General features: G+C 42.9%; 1 protein-coding gene across 2 annotated transcripts in view; it reads left to right on the forward strand.

The window, feature by feature from the left end:
• Positions 1 to 2,221: 2,221 nt before the first annotated feature.
• LOC311101749 (Friend leukemia integration 1 transcription factor-like) overlaps positions 2,222 to 23,116 on the forward strand; it is a 42,166-nt gene continuing 21,271 nt past the window's right edge. The window contains exons 1-5 of one of the 2 annotated variants that reach the window (XM_084142931.1): positions 2,222 to 2,301; positions 4,804 to 4,892; positions 12,978 to 13,189; positions 13,559 to 13,716; positions 18,424 to 18,627. In XM_084142931.1, the coding sequence (XP_083999057.1) occupies positions 4,848 to 4,892; positions 12,978 to 13,189; positions 13,559 to 13,716; positions 18,424 to 18,627 (619 nt within the window). In that variant the 5' untranslated portion in view covers positions 2,222 to 2,301; positions 4,804 to 4,847. Of the gene's footprint in view, positions 2,302 to 4,803; positions 4,893 to 9,242; positions 9,308 to 12,977; positions 13,190 to 13,558; positions 13,717 to 18,423; positions 18,628 to 23,116 lie in introns of those variants that run through there. The other variant, XM_084142932.1, reaches the window with a different exon arrangement.

Below are 23,116 nucleotides of genomic sequence, written 5' to 3' on the forward strand. Positions count from 1 at the left end.
TTGGTGAAGCAGTTGTATTTTCATACTGTACTGTACAGAAAGAATAGATGACGCTTTCCTCCAAAATTCATAAACCTCGGGACAATCCCAAATCATATGTTCCAAGTGTACATTTTCGTCATTTAGCAGAAGCACTTATCCAGAGCAATTTACAGTTAGTGAATGCATACATGTTTGTTTTTTTGTAGTTTTTTTATACTGGCCCCCCGTGGGAAACGAACCCACATCCCTGCCGGCCAAACCCTCCCCTACCTTGGACGACGCTGGACCACTGCGCCACTCGGGAGTACTGGCACAACCTGCCGTACTGAGGGAACCTAGGTCACCGTTTGGGTTTGGAGCCTGTTTAGGATTAAATCTTAACGGTGGTGTCCAGTAGGCTACGACCTATGACAGAGCTTAACATTTATTAATTAACTGATGATTTGGGTTCTTTGATGAGTTAAATATATTCTCCCAGACATTATCTCAGTCAATAGCCTCTTTATTAATAGCCAAATCATTTACCCATGCTTTAACCATTGAAATATTTTTCTGCTTTAGTAATTGAAGATGTGAGTAAATATTTGACACAAAACCTCTTGACGGGAATGTAAAAACCAGGGGACCTATGGGTCACAGGGACCTATGGGTCTTCTAAAAGGGAAAATAAAGTTACCATATTGGCTGAAATTAACAGTAGCATCTGTCATGAATGTCATTACCCATTTCTGTGATTAGATTGATATATATTACAGACTTCAAACTTCCTGACCATTTTAACTGGAACTCCTATAGGTAGGCTAGTCTACAATTATCCCCACGCCTAGGTCTGTATGGTTCCACACTTTAGTTATCTGTTACAAAATCAACAGGTGCTCAACAGTTTGTATTAAAAGAAGGCTACTGGAATATGACTGTAGCCTATGTCATGGAACAGAAGGAAACAGTATTTAGAAGTTGAGAACATTGTCAGATAACGGATGTTAGAATTTCCGGCCATTGTTCTCTAGAAGCTCAATCATGTAGCCACTGATGTTATTTTATATAGGAACACCTTGACCACATCAGTGCGCACCAGCCATGGTACTAGAATACTATGCCAGCTTTGGCCCATAGGCCTAGGTTACAATATTTATCAATTACATAATATTGATCGCATGGGTTAGGGATTGTGCAAAGTGCCTATACTTAAGGCTTATGTAGATAACTATTGAAAGCTTCTCAATTTAACTTTGGTTGTCCTGCGTGAAATGACGACCTTGATGAGGCTGTAAAATCCTATGTTTGGGCAACTTTTTTCACTGTGAATTGCCCAACATCCTTTTAGGGACTCTTGGGTGGAGGATAAGGGCACTGTGTAGGAAATGAAGTTGGTGAACTGAGTGGGGTCAACTGAACAGGAAAGACAAACTCACTGGAGACGCGTGTCTCTGTCACGAGGCCACGAAGCGCGGATCCTGCTATGGCTGCAGTTATTCCTGCGGGGCAGGAACTATCACAGGAGGGGGTGATGGAGCATGAAAAAAGATATGCCCCCAAGAATATCTACATTGTTGGAGATACATTCCAAAGTAAAATCTGAGAAATTCTGATTTTTTTTTTTCTAAAGGCTTGACATTTAATTCAATGGGCCTGCACTGTTGTAAATGCGTAAAGTGGAGAAAAACGTATTCCATTAGACATTATGTTATCACTTGTTGTGTGTGAAATAATACATGATGTTAAACAACAGAAACTGTTTCATATGGATGATATCAATAAGATATATTGTGTGGTTTCAAAGTTGGCATGATATTTACTTTGATAAAGCATTTTATTTAACTTTTGTAAAAAGTTCATTCGATTTCCTGTTCTATCCATAACATAAACATAGCCTGCATGGACAGGTGCGTAGAAATGTCTATATTTATTTTGTCCTAAAAACACTTGGCAATAGTCAATAGCCTACGAAAGGACAGAGGAAGGACATTAAGCCCTAGTCTTTTTCCAATTTGAAAAGGACCTCACACTATTTGTTTTTTTTTATGGTGCTGTTCCTATTTCTTCTAGATTTCCCTTATTTCATGGTTCAATTGACTTGCAACTCCCGGTCCCTCTCACACTAAATGCAAGGAGAGGTTTTTCACTCGCTTCCCATTGGTTGCCGGCTGGCGGCTCTCTTATCACAGTAACATTCTCATTCATACACCCTGCGCTCCATACGCCTTCTCAAAATAACTTACTGTGATCCATGGTAACGACTTTGAGTAGACGGGTCAAATAATTTCAATTGGGGAATAATTAAACTGAAAGAATAGAGGACTGACAGCATAACGACAGGTGAGTGAGGAAATTACATTTGTAAGATTGCCACTCGTAGTCTTCTAACCAGCCACAAACCTCTGTGCATGCTGCCTCTTTGGTGACCATAAATCAATTCCACTGTTTTGTTACTAATTCTAGATTCATGTAGCCTGCCTTTTCATAAAACGATCTAACTTATCAAGATGCCATGCCAGTCGTCGGAGCTGGTTTCCATTTAGCTTAAACAAATGCTTTGCAGGCTATCATTCGATAAAATTACATTTGGTTTATTTTTCGTTTATAAGTTTGTTTTCGAAATGTGTTTTGGTTTGCCCTAATATAACTCGCTTTCAAGGTTGCTAGATGAGTGAGAACTGTGGTTAGAGAAAGTGCAGAGATTAGGGAAAATCAGTTCGTTCTCATTTATGATGGATAACAGCTCGTGCTTGTGCAAGGTAAAATGCTTAAAATGTGACACTAGAGGCTTCCAGCCCACGGGCTGTCTCGGAGGAAAGTCACTGCAGTTATTCATTCAACAGTCCTCATGAGCCGCTAGTCGACTAATTGGCTACAGATGCGAAATTCTATGCTCTTTTACCGTTTAGAAATTGGATGCATTTGGGAAACTTTATGAGGCGAGCCTGACGTTTGCCTGTAGGAGCTGAAAATACGAAAATAGTGGTCCCCTACAATTATAAATAGTGCGATGATCATAAGCTCCTTGGATAATATATCAGTAGCGGAGGTGGTGAGGCAGAAATTCAATAACCAAACATTTCAGCCAAACGTGAAAGTATTCCATAAAATATGTGAATGTGGGCCTATAAAATATCTGATCAGACACTAGTCAGTCCGTGTGTTTTATATTGAATTATTTAGAGATTGCTATAACATGAATTCTGGATGTGTAGTGGTCCATCTGTTTTCGTCGTATTTCTGCAATGTGGTTATTTTTAACATAATGCCGCTGTTGTTTTGGGGGCCCTGCACCATGTATTGTAGGCCTAGAGAGACAAGTGCTACCTACCTCTCGTTATTCCCAGTTTTCACAATGACAGTGAGTGTCTCCTGTCAACGGATGAGTTCTGTTTTTGGAGACCAGTGTTTGTCTCAGTGTAATTTGCTTGATGTTAGGAATGTTAAATGTTGCATGTGCCAGCCATCTTAATAATTGCACTCTGAGGGAACGGCCAAAGACACCGTCTTCGAGCTGCCCTTTCACCCTAGACTTTGTAAGCTGCACTTATTAAAGCGAAAAGTGTTTCAATATGTGGTCAGCTTTAGGGAGAAACGTGATGAAGGTTGGGGTTGGGGATCTGCTACCCTTCTCTCCACATGAGTAGTCTATCGAGCAAGTTAAAGTCATTCAACCATGGTAGTGGTTCTGGTCATCATGAACATTGGTATTGTGGATGGGAATATGTGATTGGTTATTAGATTATCATTGTGCCACAAAATATGTGACGGAGGAAACAACAGTGCAAGGACGGTCATATGGCTGAATGAATCAAGTCTGTGTCGAATAACTTACAGTGGGCCTATGAACCAAATTTGACCTTACTACATATTTTGGTGGAAGTGGTTGCACGGAATGGAACGCAATTCACAAAACCGCAAGGCGCTGGTGGCGCGCTCTAGAGATCTCTAGCTGTGGTGGTTATTGATAACTTTGTCAATAATTTACTCCGATATCACAACAGCATGAACAATAGCAAAAGGCTTCCGAAGGTAAAAAGGTTTTCAAATTGTTTATTTTATTTAATGTGTGGCCTCATGCTTGGAGACTAGGCCTATATATAAATACATTATTTAACTTGAGGGCAAATAGAAAAAAAGATCCCCAAAAACTAATTTGATAATAACCAGAGTACAGAAAACGGGACTATTAGCCTGAGGGGAATATTTTCAGGAGATATCACTGCCATTGAAATGCACAAAAGTTTGCATGAGGCCCTGAAAATAAACGTTATTTAATTTAACATAAAAAAATGAGCTAGCAAAAGAGTCAATGAACTATGAGTTAATGGATGAATGAAGCTTGAACGCTGGCTGTGTGGATACTAATGCATTATGAAGAAAGGTTGTTGATGGTCAAATGCATTACTGAAGGAGTGGGCGGGAGAGTTTGTGATTCCAGTGTTATGTCTAGCCTATACTGTAGCTCTTTACCATTAGGAAGCAGAGTCATTCTTCCACCAATCAGACTGGCATAGCTATCATAGCTATTTAGACATAACATATTGGCATGACATAATATAATTTATTCACCACACTATAGGGTGATTTTTGTCATTACATTGTTATTACATTATTGATTATTTTCATACGCATTGAACCACAATTGATGAGCAATATGCCCAAAATTATTAGAAATTATATTATTGGGCACATTAGCCAACTAATATAATTATTGGGCACATTATTAGCATATTATTCATATGTTTTACTATTCTATTTATTTGTGTTGTTATAATTATTTTATTGCATTATTATTTTAGAATCCCCTTTTTTGTGCTAATATTCCTCTCCTGTCCCCAGGGCCCGTTGAACACTGTTGAACATATCTAGGCCCTCTCGGTTCTATGAACATGTTTCAGACCGTGCCTGACACTTCGTCTTACGTCAAGGTAAGACAACATCGTCTCTTCGAGCAGGTAATTTTGGTGGACGGTCTGGGTCCTCCCTAATTTTATATTCATGATGATACTTTGTGAATAATTAGCATCTGCTTGTCATTCCTTAAATGGCTATCGGTAGGTCTACCCTAGGCCTAATATGATAGGTATATTGAATAGGTATCCTATCAATTAAATCTTGCCACAATTGTCTCTCTTATTCCGTTGTTGTTACCATGTTATAACCGTTCTGCAAGAATAGGCCTGTATTCAAACATTTTAAGGTAGCCTACTGTATAATGTGATTATGTTTATCTGTCTAGAGATCATTATTCATTTAATGTCTTTGCCTTCAGTGCGGGACCGTTATAGCACATTCTTATATTTGACATCATGCAGTTTTTTCCTCTCTCCGCCCCAGTCTCAAAGAATGTAAACAAAGCAAATAGTGGACATCTGGTTTTCACGTTTAAAACTCCGTGCATTGAATCACATGGTACAGCGTGGGATTCCTGCAACCGGACAATTTATAGGCCTTGGGATGATTTGTTAGAAACGAAATATGCATTCCCATTGTTAATCTTATAGCCTATATTAAACTGCACAATCCAGGACATGCCATAACCTGAGTTTAGGAAACTATCAGTGTAAGTGCAGTCGTTATGTATTATGGGAATGTATCGTTTGAGTTTAAAACCTATTTGCCTACTTGTCATTGTGCTGCCTGTTGATTGCTCATCATAACACATCAACATTTCAGTAGACTATTATGGAATCAGGCTGTTTTAAAATAATATTGGAAATGTGATGCCATATCTTTCTTTCATAGATCATTGGTCGAAGACCAATTGCAAATAGGCGGAGCCTGAAAATGAACAATTGTGCTTAGTCAATTCATTCATAAAATCTTTATACTCAAAATATTCCAAGAGTGACTTGTTATGTTTTGGCGACTTATTGCCCTTTGCATATAAGGGCTCTTTTCATTCACCCATAACGTTTGTAGCGCTCTGCAGAAAGACTTGAGTTTCACTGGACACATTGCTTGAGTTCTCTGAACAATTCCCGATTTTTTTATGGGAGACTTGAACAGCAAGGAATGTTTGAGGAGGAAATATGCTTTGAAATGAGCCATTCTGCTCCCTAAATAAGACAACAAGTCAATGACGAGGAAACAAATCCAGGAACCTGTGCAAAGTGCTCTTTGGGTAACCATTGAACGCGTAAGATTCCTTAAGCAACCCAAATTTAACACAAAGTTGGTCAGGTCAATGAATATCGCATTGCCCAGGTTTTAATCTAAACCTTCACTGAATCATTTTGCATTTGGGTGCAAGATATTGATTGTTCAGAATTTGAACCAGGCACGCCTCAAGACACATTTTAAAGAAATATTCTGCTTCATGGTCTAGCATTGGTTTTGTTTGATTAAGGCCAGGCGAGACTCGAGCTCTCCAATAAAAATAAATCTCAAATTAATTATGGCCCCGAGCAAGGGACCAGACTGTTCGGTCTTGTGTTCTGCAGTCTTTGCTTTTTGCCCTGAGTATTTTTACTTGGGCTTTCTTTTTGCCCGAGAGAGAGAAGGTGCTTACCAGAACTCTCAAGTCTAATGAACAATCTTAAATGGCCGATCCATATCCATGTCTATGTAGTGGTTAGAATAATAGGCCTAAAACTTTTGGCACATAAATTAATTTATAGAAGTCACAACAGACCGGGGCGGCAGGTAGCTTAGTGGTTAAGAGCGTTGTGCCAGTAACCGAAAGGTCGCTGGTTCTAATCCCCGAGCCGACTAGGTGAAAGATCTGTCGATGTGCCCTTGAGCAAGGCACTTAACCCTAATTGCTCATGTAAGTCGCTCTGGATAAGAGCGTCTGCTAAATGACTAAAAATAAAAAAATAGACCACAACCTGTAGGCCTAGGCCTAATGTTAGTTTGTTTTGTATTTTATTAATGAATATTTGTTCACGAATAATATAAACATAGGCCTCTTTCAGTAGGCTAATAATCTTGCCTAATAATTATGATGAAAACCTATAATAATATCGACATAATTATCACCGTCATAATTTAGCCTTAGATCATTTGGTAACATTATGGAGATGTTTAGGCCTATATAGGCTATTATTGCACACTTGTAAGCATGTGAAGTTATGAAGTGCTGTAAGTCCACGATGAGCAAAAGGGCAAACATTTAAAAACTGAAACAAACCTAAGTGCTGTCCACCCACTTCTTGTATTGTCCAATGGAGGAGCTATGGCTTCCCACAGCTCGTGGTAGGAAATGTCTGGCTGTCAGATTTCAGCGTCAAGGCAGATGTTCTGTGGTTCGCTGTATAAACCAACTTGCATCTGTTTATTGGCCTCCGAAAATATTTGTTACCACTCTCTTTGCATAAACCTGCATGTTCCGTGCGTAATGGCGTGAATAATTTGATTAGCTATAGCCTGCTCTTACTTAGTCTTTAGTTTGTTAGTGTTTGCCTCGGTTACTGTGGCTCTGTGACTAACTCAATCAATAGTGCTAGATGATTTCAGAGTTTGGTCACATTATACCTGAAGTAACCTCAGGTGTCAACGAATCACACAATATTTTGTTTGCGTTTTACGGGGTATTAGGCATATTTGAAATTGGCCTACGTATATGGCCCACAAAATGACAGTAATTCACTATTAGGCCTACCAGTCAATAGGCTATTTAAAATAATAAACATGTATTATTTTCAAAACGTTAAGCCATACCAATGCACTCTGCTATTGCAAACGGGTCTACAATGGATGGAATCTATAATGAATAGTATACTATGACATTCATTCGGCCTACTTTCCTTTTGAATGAAAATGAACGAAATCCAATACAAAACCGTGGAATGTTGAATAAGAAAAAGTAACGGCCACTAAATAGTTAAACAAGGTGTCTCCCTTAATTACACGAGGCTGAACTGGCCTCAGGCAGAAGAAGCCTTGACCTCAAGCAGGATCCAGATGTGGTGGTATAGAGGGGGCCTCTCCCCCAACAGACCCCCAAGTCGAGAGCAGACAGGCCGACCCGTCTGTCAGTCCCAGCGTCGTAGGCTCCGTTTGGCCGCTCTGTGGCATGGCCGCTCCCCCAGGCAGAGCCCTATTGGTCTGGTCACGTTCAGACCTGGCTCCATGTCTAGCATCTGCGCTGAAATTGTGTCTAAATTGATGAGGGCAATTTCCAAAGGTAGAGGGAAAATGGTTGGGGGTGGGGACTGGAGATTTTTGTCCATGGGTCCAGTAGCCTAAGGAAGAAAGTAGTTCAACTATAGCCTAGGTCTAATAATAATAATAATAATAATAATAATAACAATAATAATAATAATAATAATAATAATAATAATAATAATAGAAGCCTATAATAATGTAATAACATGTAATAACAATGTCATAACATCACATGGGAGTAGGTTTACTTCATCATTACATTAATGAAAACCATACAAATGTACTCATGAACTAAACTCCAAACATATTAAGAGAGGGATTCCCCTTAGCAATATTTGGAAATATACAATCCATCATCATGGAAACAGACGCACACGTGTAGAGCAGACCTTGATAGAATGCCTCTGGGGCGCTGCGTGCTTGGATTTTCTTAATGGTGTTTCAGGAAAACTTCACAGAGACTTGGAAGGCTATAACAAAGAGTAGCCTAGATCGCAACAACCCTTGCCACAGGTAGTTCAAGTTCGTATTCCTCTTGGTTTGATTTACAGTTCATTTCATCAGCACTCTCGCGGAAAACATCTGTCTGCTTTGAAAGTGAAACTTTATTTTATATCTCTATCTCGCAGTGGAAACGCGAATATAAGAAGTTAAAAGAGTGTGTGATGATTTAGGCTACAGTAAAATCAGAATTGTGGACAAAAATGTTTAACGCATTGCATTAAAGAAATAAGGAGATTATAAAACATGATGGAATCACATAACAGTCTATACCGGTTTAAATTATAACTTTTTCATTGGCAAATGAATTTAACATAATACATGTATATTGATGAAATTGTTGAAACAATCTCATTCGCCACTGTCTGTGACCTTTGGATAAAAAATTACACAAATGTAGCCTACAACAACATATGCATAACGCTGGCAACCATTCTGTAAATATTTCCAAGTAAAAACATTAACAGCGGAGGGAACACGCAATTGTTTCCCCTGCTTATCTCTTTGGGACAAGTATCCTGCTTTTTAGAGCTGCAATGGAGGCAGGGCTTGCAGTGACATACATAGCTTCCTTCTCAAAAGCGGTGACTTCCCTTCCCAAATGTTGAGAAAAAAAACCATCCGGTTAACTGTCTCTTTCTCTCTGAGACATATCGGGGGCTGGAATTATTTCAGGAGCGTGTCATGTTTGGAATATTTTTGGGGTCCGCGCAAAATGGACGGAACTATTAAGGTAAGGGTGGAGGACGGGGTGTACGAATTACTGAGAGGTTTGCTTTTCGGAGTTGCGCCTTCTTTTAGCATGAGTTGCTATGTCTGTGAGCAGTAGCTTACAATGTTGGGCAATGAACGGCTTTTTATTTTTCTCCGAAAGCAGTAACCAGATTTCCTTCTATTTTCCTCTTCTTCCCGAAGTTTCCATTTCCTTTAGGAAACTCTGAAAGTGAAAATAAGCTTTCGTTGGATAAGACGTTTAGACTCGATATATGCTTTCAATGTTGGAAGGAGCGCGTAGACGCACGTCTGGAATTAAACAAAATAGTTATTTTATTCAGTGAAAAGTATGTAAATATATAACAAAATGGAAGGCAATTATATTTCTCCAGATGAAATAGTGGTGGGGAGGGATTAAGCAATATGTAGGCGATATATGGCTGTACTGTTAGATTAACGTGCGTTTCTTTGTAAAGTATAATGTGTCAAAGAAGTGGCTGCGCAATACTGGTGGCACTGTGCCCGGGGATCCTCTCACAGTTTATGGTTCAAAACGTTAATGATGGTGTTTTGGTGGTTCATGGCGTTTATTATGCAGGATATACAAGGAAGTACAATCCGTGCGTAAAACCATAGATGTTTTACTTGCCATTTTTAGGAGCCTTGTCAATGGCCAAAATGTCATTTGTAAATATCACGGGGTGATTGAGAAGCGAAAACTGCGCATCTCCTTCTTCTAATTCACTAATAACAAAAGGCTCACATGCTTACATGGGTATTTATACTTATATTGAACACAAAAAGTTATTCATAATAGGGAGAGTGCATTTTTTAGTCTTGAGGGACGGGTATTCAAGCGCGGTCTTCGGTTAGCCATGCAGCCTCCGGTATTGAAATTCCAGATGCATGGCTATGCAGATGTTTGATGGTTAGGTCCCTGCATTTCACACCACGGTATTGTGTCTTGAGTTTGAGTAGACATGGCTGATTGTCAAATATGTTATTCTGCTCCTATTTCTAACTAACTGGACTATTATAATACCCATGGAAATGTAATGTCCTGCCAGTGTGTTTTCTTTGGATGTTGAAAGAAGCAGGTTTGTGTGGTTGAAGTGGTGGCTGGGTGTGATGTAAGTTTTGGAACAGGATAAGCGTTGACTGCACAGAAAAGTTGAATTTATATTAAATCATTCTCACCCGACTGGTTTGTGATTGTTTAGTACACAAACATGCAAAATAGAAAAATGTAGGCCTTGTGAAATGATTGTTTATATTCTCCTAAATTATTATATAATGATGACGATAATATTACAACAATAATGACTAATTATTATAAATGTATCAGGACTGTGTATGTCTCTGTGTGTATATTTGATTGACTACTAACTGTATTGGGAGGGGGGGGGGGGGGGGGGGGGCTTCCTGTTCTACACAATCTGGTTTCCTGACAGGTTTCCCTTTCCTCCTCAAACAAAGAACAGGAATGCACCCTGAATTGCAACGAAGCTGATGGGTGTGTGTGGACAACAAAATAGACGCGTGCAGTCTGGAAGTGGCACACTGGGCACTGGCACACAGACCCTTCCAAAAAAACACGTCGTGACGCATTTGCAGGCAGGCTGTTTGGCTGTAAAGCATCTGTGGTGGCCCAGGCACGTGGCAGCTTCCACTGTCAGTTTCCCAAGAAGAGTTTATGAAGACCTGTTAGTTTATGAATGAGGGTGGTGAACAACATGACCCTATTCTGAGATGATAATATTTAATTATTGATAATACAGTGAATAATTTAGAGAAAGCAAGACTTGGAGTGCCATTCTTTTTGTTCCCTGAGAAAAACAATTGTAGACTACTTGAATAGCCTATATGGGAAGGGATGTTGGCACAAGATGTTCAGAAGAGACAAATGTAGATCAATTAACTGTATCTCTGTCCCACCCGTACCATTTGCAGTGTGTGTGTTCCACACTGATACAGAACACACATATCAAATAGACTCAGAGTGGTGTGTTAGACTGTTTGGAAGTGCATACACTCACACTATTTTTAAAACCTGTAATCTTGATAGGCACATGCCACTTGCCAATCATGGATTACATGGCAGGGCCTGATATGTCAGTGTAAATGTAACGTGCAACAGCCATAATAGGAGAGCTGCACATTCCCTCTCTGCTCTCAACATATAATCCACAGCCCTGGCCAGCTGCTGTATAAACCACTCTGATAGGGTATATGGTTGCCAGACTGCCAGTGTCCAGCTATGATGGTTTGACATGAGATCACAGGCATGTCTGTCCAACTCTGAGGGCATTATCAGATGCTGTCTCACAGTATCATCCATCCACCCTTCCCAATGAATGGCCTCAAAATCTGTCACTTTGGGCAGTTTGGAACCTTTGGCACATCACAGACACATACAGTCAGTGTTAGTGTCTGTTGTTTGCATTAGTTTGTTGAAACGTACTGTACGTGCATGTACTATGTGTATTCTTCTGATTAGCGGTGATGATAGAAATCTCCATCCCAAGATAAGACATCTCAGGAAATTAGTACACAGGCTGTAAACAGGAGACTGGCCGTTGCAGGTATCACTGTAACTTCAGTCCACAGGGCAAACTTCTTCACCTTTTCACTTGTTAGGACTCATTGAAATGTAGCCCTAATAACCTTTTTTATCCATGTTTGCTATTTCATGAACAAAGTCAGATGTGTTTTGATGCCTACATACTTTGTTGTTCGACAGGGGAAGAACTGTGCGCTAATGGCACATCTTTGTCTTGATCTAGGATGTTATCTTTGAACATATCTTTAATCCCTCAGGATTACAGATATCTCTGTCTAACCTGTGTCTTCAGATGCTATTAGATCAGATGTGTGTCAGACGTGAGCCAAATCCTTGAAATGGCTTAACTGTAATGACTCTAGATCAGTTTGTCTCTATTGCTGCTGCTTTGTTTCACTAAAATATGTAATTGACAGAGCTGAGGCAAGGCAGGCCTCACCAGCTCCGTAGTTCATAGTAAACAGAGGGTTTAAAACTGATTTAGCTAAGAGGCTGCCACAGTCTATATAGGCAGAGCCGTTTACCTGTATATCTCAAACATACTCTACATCTCTTTGGCTCTGTGTATAGGTTACTGTATGTCAAATCATTGGAATAGCAAGTATTATATTCCCATTAGCCCATATACATCTCTGACAATGATAGATCTGATATGTATTTCATACATCAATTACCAGACATGAGACGGAACACGTGGACACAGACAGAGGAGTGTTCCAGTGGAGCCGTTTGTTTTCTTTAATAAATGTACATTGTTCCAACAGAGCCATTGCACTGTGGTCAATGTAGAACTGACCCCCTCGCTGTTTCTGTTGAGTCTTCAGCTGCCATTCCTTCTCTGTGGAAGGAAAACTCAGACTAGATCTTGTTGTGTGTAGTAGTCATCAGAATTGTAGTCATGTTTGAAGTCATGGTAACATCAACAGGAAGCTTTAGTTGCTAGATAGACCCAATCGCTGTATACACAAACCACTTAGGATGCCAGATTGCGATATGACACATAACTGCACATAATTACTGTAAACAAAATGTGTCTACAACAAGTGAGAGATTAAAGTTGTGAGATCACAGGTTCTCTCTGTTATTCTAGAGGTGCCCCACTATAACCTGTTCCTCCTCTGGCCTGCAGGAGGCACTGTCAGTGGTGAGTGAAGACCAGTCCCTGTTCGAGCCTCCTTACGCTGCTGCTGCCCCTCTACCCAAGACAGACATGACTGCATCTGGCACACAGGACTACGTCCAGCCCCACAAAATTAACCCGTTACCCCCTCAGCAAGAGTGGATTAACCAGCCAGTCCGAGTCAACGTCAAGAGAGAGTATGACCACATCAATGTATCCAGGTACGTTCAGCAGTAGACACAGTCCATCGCTCTAGACTCCAGGTCTTATGCCTTGTCCCTGTATGTCTTAGTCTCTGCTGATTAGAGTTGATGTTCCCTAGATTAGTCTAGATTCAAAAGGACAGTGGATCATAACAATTGCTTGTGCACGGTTAGATAAGATTTTTGGCCACCTTCTGCAGTAAGTGAGCTGCTCATCTACCACTCACTCACCTGACACTTAAATTCCATTGGACTATCTCTAGCTCTGCTCCATTGTCCCTGTGGTTGGTCTATATTTCAAACCATTTTCATCTCACTTTATTACATGCTTAGAGCCAATATAAAAATGTCTTGTCTCTCCCTGACACACACTGTGTGTCTGTGCAGTAGGGAGTCCCCAGTGGACTGCAGTGTGGGGGGTAAATGCAATAAGCTGGTGGGGGGCAACGACACATCTCAGATGAGTTACGGAAGCTACATGGACGAGAAGAACGTTCCGCCCCCCAACATGACTACCAATGAGAGGAGAGTCATCGTCCCCGCAGGTAACAATGACTTCTATGATACAAACCACGTGGTATATCTTTATAATTAACAAAAATTCCATTTTGTTTTTATTTGTTTTCTCATGTTATTAATTGCTCATAAACTAGACCTAGAAGTAATATGACTCTCCATTCCAGGCTGTGAGAAAGGTTTATTTCTCAGTCGTTTTTCTTCACAGTCAGATAGAGGGCCTATAAACATGCTCTCAATTGGCATACATTGTCTGATGTCGTAGAAATATTTTTATTAGCCCCGGATCTATTTAGCTGGGTCACGGGTGAAGGCTCTTTGATGCTTTTGTTAGTAATGTTTTAGCATGACTAAACACATGTCACGCCCTGACTCAGGGGACTCTTATATGTTGAGTCAGGGTGTGAATGTTCTATGTTGTGTTTTCTATGTTTTCATTCTAGGATTGTATGTCTATGTTTGACCGGGTTTGATTCCCAATCAGAGACAGCTGTCGCTCGTTGTCTCTGATTGGGGTTCATACTTAGGCAGCCTGTTGGCATGCATTAGTTGTGGGATCTTGTTCCGTGTGTAGGCTTGTTTTGTGTTCAGCCTTAGGACTTCACATGTGGTTTGGTTTGGTTTGGTTTGGATTGTTGTTTTGTTGTATGTTTATCGGTGAAATAAACATGTACGCATTTCACGCTGCGCCTTGGTCTGACCTGTCCTTAAACGAACGTGACAGAAGATCCCACCAAACACGGACCAAGCAGCGTGCCCAGGAGGACCGAACACCCTGGACACAGGTGGGGAAGATGTGGTCGTGGGAGGAGATATTTGTGGGGAAAGGACCCTGGGCGAAGAAGGAAGCCCAGGCAGGAGAGGAGCAAAGGCAACACAGAAGCCGGCCGAGGAGGAAGCCCGAGAAGCAGCCCCAAGAAAAAAAATTTGGGGGCTAAAGGGGTGGTCGGGGAGCGAGAGAGAAGAGCCCCGACCACTGCACCCGGTGGGTTTCCAGATTGAGTCCCTACGACCATGGGAAGAAGAGTGGGAACAGTAACATACTGAGGAGTCGGAGGATGACGACGACGATGAGTTTCTGTTCCCTAACTCGTGGGGGCTCCCGGAGGAGTCCTCACTGGAGGAGGAGTGCCGAGAGAGAGAGAAAGATCGGATCTGCAGGGTAAGAGAGGAGGCCACCATATTACGGGGGCTGATAGATAGAATAGAGCGGGAAAGATCAATTCAAGAGGAGGCACTGCAGGAGGCTCGTAGGGAAAAGGAGGAAGTAGAGGCACGGAGAGAGGAGCTGGTTAGGCAACTTAAGGAGCGGGGGTTAATAAAGGAACCCAGGTATGCGGAGATACGCACTGTGTCACCAGTGAACCTTCCCAGTCCTGCTCCTCGCACCAGACCTGTGGTGCGTGTCTCCAGTCCGGCCCGGCCCGTTCCTGCTCCTCGCACCAGACCAGTGGTGCGTGTTCCCAGTCCGGCCCGGCCCGTGCCTGCTCCCCGCACCAAGCCAGTGGTGCGTGTCTCCAGTCCGGCCCGGTCCGTTCCTGCTCCTCGCACCAGACCTTTGGTGCGTGTCTCCAGTCCGGCCTGGCCCGTTCCTGCTCCTCGCACCAGACCAGTGGTGCGTGTTCCCAGTCCGGCCCGGCCTGTGCCTGCTCCCCGCACCAAGCCAGTGGTGCGTGTCTCCAGTCCGGCCCGGCCCGTTCCTGCTCCTCGCACCAGACCAGTGGTGCGTGTTCCCAGTCCAGACCGGCCCGTGCCTGCTCCCCGCACCAAGCCAGTGGTGCGTGTCGCCAGCCCGGTACGACCCGTACCTGCTCCCCGCACCAAGCCAGTGGTGCGTGTTCCGAGTCCGGCCCGGCCTGTTCCTGCTCCTCGCACCAAGCCAGTGGTGCGTGTTCCCAGTCCGGCCCGACCTGTTCCTGCTACTCGCACCAAGCCAGTGGTGCGTGTCTCCAGTCCGGCCCGGCCCGTTCCTGCTCCTTGCACCAGACCAGTGGTGCGTGTTTCCAGTCCGGCCCGGCCTGTTCCTGCTCCTCGCACCAAGCCAGTGGTGCGTGTTGCCAGTCCGGCCCGGCCTGTTCCTGCTCCCCGCACCAAGCCAGTGGTGCGTGTCGCCAGCCCGGTGGGATCTTGTTCCGTGTGTAGGCTTGTTTTGTGTTCAGCCTTAGGACTTCACGTTTGGTTTGGTTTGTTGTTTTGTTGTATGTTTATCGGTGAAATAAACATGTACGCATTTCACACTGTGCCTTGGTCTGACCCGTCCTTAAACGAACGTGACAACACATAATGGCAACAGAGGTCTGTTCAGTCAAAGAGCTCTTTACATTAGCTAATTCACATATTACAGAGTATTATTTATGAGGGATAAATGCTTTGGGAAACATTCTCTCTCTGTCAGTCTTGGAAGAGATGTACAGTGAGGGAAGGAAGTATTTGATCCCCTGCTGATTTTGTACGTTTGCCCACTGACAAAGAAATGATCAGTCTATAATTTTTATGGTAGGTTTATTTGATCAGTGAGAGACAGAATAACAACAACAAAATCCAGAAAAACGCATGTCAAAAATGTTATAAATTGATTTGCATTTTAATGAGGGAAATAAGTATTTGACCCCTCTGCAAAACATTACTTACTACTTGGTGGCAAAACCCTTGTTGACAAATCAAATCAAATCAAATCAAATTTTATTGGTCACATGCGCCGAATACAACAGGTGCAGACATTACAGTGAAATGCTTACTTACAGCCCTTAACCAACAGTGCATTTATTTTAAACAAAAAAGTAAGAATAAAACAACAACAAAAAAGTGTTGAGAAAAAAAGAGCAGAAGTAAAAATAAAGTGACAGTAGGGAGGCTATATATACAATAGAATAAAGTGACAGTAGGGAGGCTATATATACAGGGGGGTACCGTTGCATAGTCAATGTGCGGGGGCACCGGCTAGTTGAGGTAGTTGAGGTAATATGTACATGTGGGTAGAGTTAAAGTGACTATGCATAAATACTTAACAGAGTAGCAGCAGCGTAAAAAGTATGGGGTGGGGGGGCAGTGCAAATAGTCCGGGTAGCCATGATTAGCTGTTCAGGAGTCTTATGGCTTGGGGGTAGAAGCTGTCAGACGTTTCTTGTAGTTGGCCACCAGGTTTGCACACATGTCAGGAGGGATTTTGTCCCACTCCTCTTTGCAGATTTTCTCCAAGTCATTAAGGTTTCGAGGCTGACGTTTGGCAACTCGAACCTTCAGCTCCCTCCACAGATTTTCTATGGGATTAAGGTCTGGAGACTGGCTAGGCCACTCCAGGACCTTAATGTGCTTCTTCTTGAGCCACTCCTTTGTTGCCTTGGCCGTGTGTTTTGGGTCATTGTCATGCTGGAATACCCATCCACGACCCATTTTCAATGCCCTGGCTGAGGGAAGGAGGTTCTCACCCAAGATTTGACGGTACATGGCCCTGTCCATCGTCCCTTTGATGCGGTGAAGTTGTCCTGTCCCCTTAGCAGAAAAACACCCCCAAAGCATAATGTTTCCACCTCCATGTTCGACGGTGGGGATGGTGTTCTTGGGGTCATAGGCAGCATTCCTCCTCCTCCAAACACGGCGAGTTGAGTTGATGCCAAAGAGCTCCAATTTGGTCTCATCTTACAACAACACTTTCACCCAGTTCTCCTCTGAATCATTCAGATGTTCATTGGCAAACTTCAGACGGCCCTGTATATGTGCTTTCTTGAGCAGGGGGACCTTGCGGGCGCTGCAGGATTTCAGTCCTTCACGGCGTAGTGTGTTACCAATTGTTTTCTTGGTGACTTTGGTCCCAGCTGCCTTGAGATCATTGACAAGATCCTCCCGTGTAGTTCTGTGCTGATTACTCACCGTTCTTATGATCATTGCAACTCCACGAGGTGAGATCTTGCATGGAGCCCCAGGCCAAGGGAGATGACAGTTATTTTGTGTTTCTTCCATTTGCGAATAATCGCACCAACTGTTGTCACCTTCTCACCAAGCTGCTTGGCGACGGTCTTGTAGCCCAGTCCAGCCTTGTGTAGGTCTACAATCTTGTCCCTGACATCCTTGGAGAGCTCTTTGGTCTTGGACATGGTGGAGAGTTTGGAATCTGATTGATTGATTGCTTCTGTGGACAGGTGTCTTTTATACAGGTAACAAACTGAGATTAGGAGCACTCCCTTTAAGAGTGTGCTCCTAATCTCAGCTCGTTACCTGTATAAAAGACACCTGGGAGCCAGAAATCAAATAGTCAAATACTTATTTCCCTCATTAAAATGCAAATCAATTTATAACATTTTTGACATGCGTTTTTCTGGATTTTTTTGTTGTTAATCTGTCTCTCACTGTTCCAATAAACCTACAATAAAAATTACAGACTGATCAATTCTTTGTCAGTTGGAAAACGTACAAAATCAGCAGGGGATCAAATACTTTTTTCCCTCACTGTATGGTACATCAGATATACTGTAGAATAGATGTAGGCATATGATTTGACTCCATCATATTATTACATAGGCTACACAATCTGGGAAAGGATGGATCACATAAATGAATTGAAAGATGGATGAATGAATAGCTAGATAAATAAACAAGTGAAAATAATGGATAAATAAATGAGCCATACTCTGGAAATAATTATGAGACCAAAACTTGAATTGCATTCTCAATCACTGTGAAAAGAGTAGATTGTCCAGTGCTGTTTACGCTACCTCTGTCCCCTTGCCTTCCTCCAGATCCATCGCTGTGGTCTCACGATCATGTCCGCCAGTGGCTAGAGTGGGCCATCAAGGAGTACGGCCTACTGGAGATGGACACGGCCATGTTCCAGAACACAGAGGGCAAGGAGCTGTGTAAGATGAGCAAGGACGACTTCCTCCGACTCACCACAATGTACAACGCTGAAGTCCTGCTCTCTCATCTCAATTACCTCAGGGAAAGTAAGTTCTGGCAGCCATTTGAATTGATCTATACTGAACAAAAATATAAATGCAACATGTAAAGTGTTGGTCCCATGTTTCATGAGCTAAAATAAAAGATCCCAGAAATGTTCCATAAGCACAAAAAACGTATTTCTCTCAAATGTTGTGCACAAATTTGTTTACATCCCAGTTAGTGAGCACTTTACCTTTGCCAAGATAATCCATTCACCTGACAGGTGTGGCATATTAAGAAGATGATTAAATAGCATGATCATTACACAGGTGCACCTTGTGCTGGGGACAATAAAAGGCCACTCTAAAATGTGAAGTTTTGTCACACAACACAATGCCATGGATTGTCTCAAGTTTTGAGGGAGCATGCAATTGGCATGCTGACTGCAGGCATGTCCACCAGAGCTGTTGCCAGAGAATTGAATGTTAATTTCTCTACCATATGCCGCCTCCAATGTCATTTTAGAGAATTTGGCAGTACGTCCAACCAGCTTCACAACCGCAGACCACATGTAAGGTGTCGTGTGGGCGAGCGGTTTGCTGATGTCAACGTTGTGAACAGACTGCCCCATGGTGGTGGTGGGATTATGGTATGGGCAGGCATAAACTACGGACAATGAACACAATTGCATTTTATCGATGGCAATTTAAATGCACAGAGATACCGTGACGAGATCCTGAGGCCCATTGTTGTGCCATTCATCCGCTGCCATCACCTCATGTTTCACCATGATAATGCACAGCCCCATGTCGCAAGGATCTGTATACAATTCCTGAAAGCTGAAAATGTCACAGTTCTTCCATGGCCTGCATACTCACCAGACATGTCACCCAGTGAGCATATTTGGGATGCTCTGGATTGACGTGTATGACAGCGTGTTCCAGGTCCCGCCAATATCCAGCAACTTCACACAGCCATTGAATAGGAGTCGGAAAACATTCCACAGGCCACAATCAACAGCCTGATCAACTCTATGCGAAGGAGATGTGTCGCGTTGCATGAGGCAAATGGTGGTCACACCAGATACTGACTGGTTTTCTGATCCACGCCCCCTACCTTTTTTTAAAGGTATCTATCTGTGACCAACAGATGCATACCTTTATTCCCAGTCATATAAAATCCATAGATTAAATGAACTGATTTCCTTATATGAACTCTAACTCAGTAAACTTTGAAATTGTTGCATGTTGCGTTTATATTTTTGTTCAGTGTATGTCTGATGGATCACAGAGGTGTAGGACTCTAGTTTCTCAGTGATCTTTATTCTCAATGTGGTAACAAACAGTGACAAGGTGACAAAACAGAAATTCTCTGTCTCTTCCATTAGCCAGTTTGTACTGCAGTCTCACATTGACCTACTGTACATCCAGTCTCGTTCACCCGGCTATGTGAGAATGCCAGAAAACGCGGTATACCCGTTTGTAATGTTTTACATAGGTATTTTTACTGGATTGGTTTTTCATAAAGAGTAGAGGAGGCTTAAATAGCACAGATATTTCAGTCTCTGTTTCTCAGTGCATCGCCCCTGTTTTTGGATGTGAACTGAGGGTAAGAATGCCAAACCAAGGGAAATAACATGACTCACTGTGTTTTGTCACCATAGTCTTCATTTTACAGTCACCAGACAATGATACAGCCTTACTGGAAACCTGGACCCCATTTCTCCAAAATGGCCGCCCTGCAGGCCATGGCACATACAGCTATTGCAGCCACGAGGACTTAAGAGTTTTTCCCCTGTAGATAACCATCATCTCTGGACTGTAACCCACTCTGCCTCCACTTAGGAGTGCCTTATTCCACATAGGCCACAGTAAGATGAAGCCCATGTGCATTGCCTCAGGAATCACATGAGCGAGTGAGATCTATGTGTTCAGCAGAGCACAGGAAGTTTATCTGTAATATACAATGGAGGCAGCTTTGCTGATTCATTGGAAGGCCTTTTGTACATTACGGGCTCGCATGTTTTGGCAGCGAGACACGGCTGTAAAGAAACAAGGTTTCTCTACACCAATATGCAAATGCCATCTATAAGCAACATATCAGGAGGACAGGCAGCATCTGGCATCGCGTACAGATCACCTGGACTGTGTACCATTCTGTGCTCTGCTGTATAGTTCAGATTTTATAGTCATCCACTGTATTGTATGGAGTTGGTGGATGGCCATCACAAAACATACTAAGCCATAATGTTGGAGGCCATCCATAAAATCAGTTATTTCAGTAAACCAGTAAATATTTCCATGGATATCTCACCCTCTATGTATGACGGTTATCCTCTGCTGTTTGTACTGTACTGCAAGAATAGCAGCTGCGGCTACAAAACGTCATGACATGGAGCTGGATGGAGCCCCTAATGGTTTACTAATTTTAACGTTTCTCTTAAAAATTGTGATGTAATGGGATCTTTATTCCGTGAGTGTCAACAGTTTTCTCTGTGCTGTGTGTGGCGTCTGGGCCCAGAGAATGGGGATGACTGCCGTGAGTATAACAGCCACATTGTGTTACAATGCAGGATGGACTGGAGTCTCTGTGTGTCTGATTGACCACGGCCGGGCCCTCTCTGCAGAGCAGTTTTCATTAGAAACGGTTGCCGCGGGACTTAGCCTGGCTTAGGCGTGCTGCACTGCGGCTCTCCCCCCGCCACAATTCTTTTGATTTAGTTGTTGTGTGTTTTGGAAACAGAAGAGATGTTTTGGAATCCTCCGTTCGGCCATTGAAATTGCTTTGGACCCCTTCCCAAGCGAGGAGACAAATGCTCTCTCCTCGTCCCGTGCCTGGCTGATCAGTAGCAGGCCTTTTGTGAAATGAGCAATGCTAGGGCGTATATTGACACGGGGCGGTGAGCTCGGGTTGAGGTGGGAGGAACTGTGTTAGTAAAGGCACGACGTCGGAAGAGGGTGGGGAGATTCCAGGGTTTATCCTGACCTCAGGGCAGCAGATTTGAAACTGAAGCCGATCTCTTCCCCCCTGCAGCACAAACAAATACAATCACAGACAAGTAGCTAGCCCGTCCAGAACGCAGACCTCTGGCTTCACTCATGAGGAGAGCTGGAGCGGGGCCGAGCTCTCGGTTTAGACTCAGACACACATATACAAGGAGAGGGAGAGGCAGGCCCTGGAAGTATTTAGTGATTACAGGCCATCTGATGCCTCACCCTCTCCCATCCTCCCCCATCCACTCTCCTCCCAACCCGACGACGGTCCGTCCTCGACGAGCTGGAATCATTTCATACACATATGTGTACACCATGTGTGTTACTTTGGGGTCTGTTTATTGAAACTATGATTAACATTCTTCAGTGTCATTAAGCTTGTTCATTGTAGACCAGAGCAGGGCAGGGACATTTCCCCTCCCTGCGGCTATACGCTAACATGCTGACCACACCGCGTGCGTCCGCGTGTGCCATCGCGCACATGTTGATTTTGTCTGTGATCAGGACACGCAGGTTGAAATATCAAACAAACTCTGAACCAACTATATTAATTTGGGGACAGGTCGAAAAGCATTAAACATTTATGGCAATTTAGCTAGTTAGCTTACTGTTGCTAGCTAATTTGTCCTGGGATATAAACATTGTGTTGTTATTCTACCTGAAATGCACAAGGTCCTCTACTCTGACAATTAATTCACAGATAAAAGGGTAAACCGAGTTCATTTCTAGTAATCTATCCTCCTTCAGGCTTCTTCTTCTTCTTTGGACTTTAGATGGTGGTTGGCAACCAACTTTAAGGTGCATTACCACACCAACTGGACTGGAGTGTGGACCTCAGTTCATCTTTCAATCACCCACGTGGGTATATGTTCCTAAAAACCAATGAGGAGATGGGAGAGGCGGGACTTGCAGCGGGTCAAGCGTCACAAATAGAACCAAGTTCTATTTTAGCGCCTGGCTACGCAGACACTCGTTGACACGCGCGAGCAGTGTGGGTGCAATGATTAAACAACATGTGGTCAGCATGTAACAGTAACAGCACACGCCTGTCTGATTACTCTTAGTCATACACAGAGAGGAATATCATAAATGCAGATGCCAGCAAGACATTCTGCACATACCTGAATCTCTGTCTCCTGCTGCGAACAGTAATAAGGGTGGTTGCCTGTGCATTATTTTGGCCCCATTTTTGGTCACTTATCCAGATTTTTATATGTGATGGCCGCCCTTTCTGCAATGTGCTTTCAATTTGGGGCGCAATTTGAGAATTTGTTCAAATTAGTCTGTCAGGGAGGGACTGTGGACTGTTTGCTTTATTTCACCCATGTAGGTCGGTTTGATACCACATGTGCTGGAACGAACCAAGCACAGCACAGTGAAACCTCCAACAAGGAGAGACTGTATCCTCAGACACAGAGACAGGAGAAAGAGAAAAAAAAAGAGTGGGAGTTTTTATTGAAGTGCGTGGAAGTGGCCTGAAGTGGCTTTGATTGAATGCCATAGGAGAATAGCTGCATTGCTTTCTTTCCCAGCTGTCCCTGCTCTGGTCTGCTCTGTGTGG

This window comes from Coregonus lavaretus, assembly GCF_964263955.1.
Source record: "Coregonus lavaretus genome assembly, chromosome: 26".
Lineage (NCBI taxonomy): Eukaryota > Metazoa > Chordata > Actinopteri > Salmoniformes > Salmonidae > Coregonus > Coregonus lavaretus.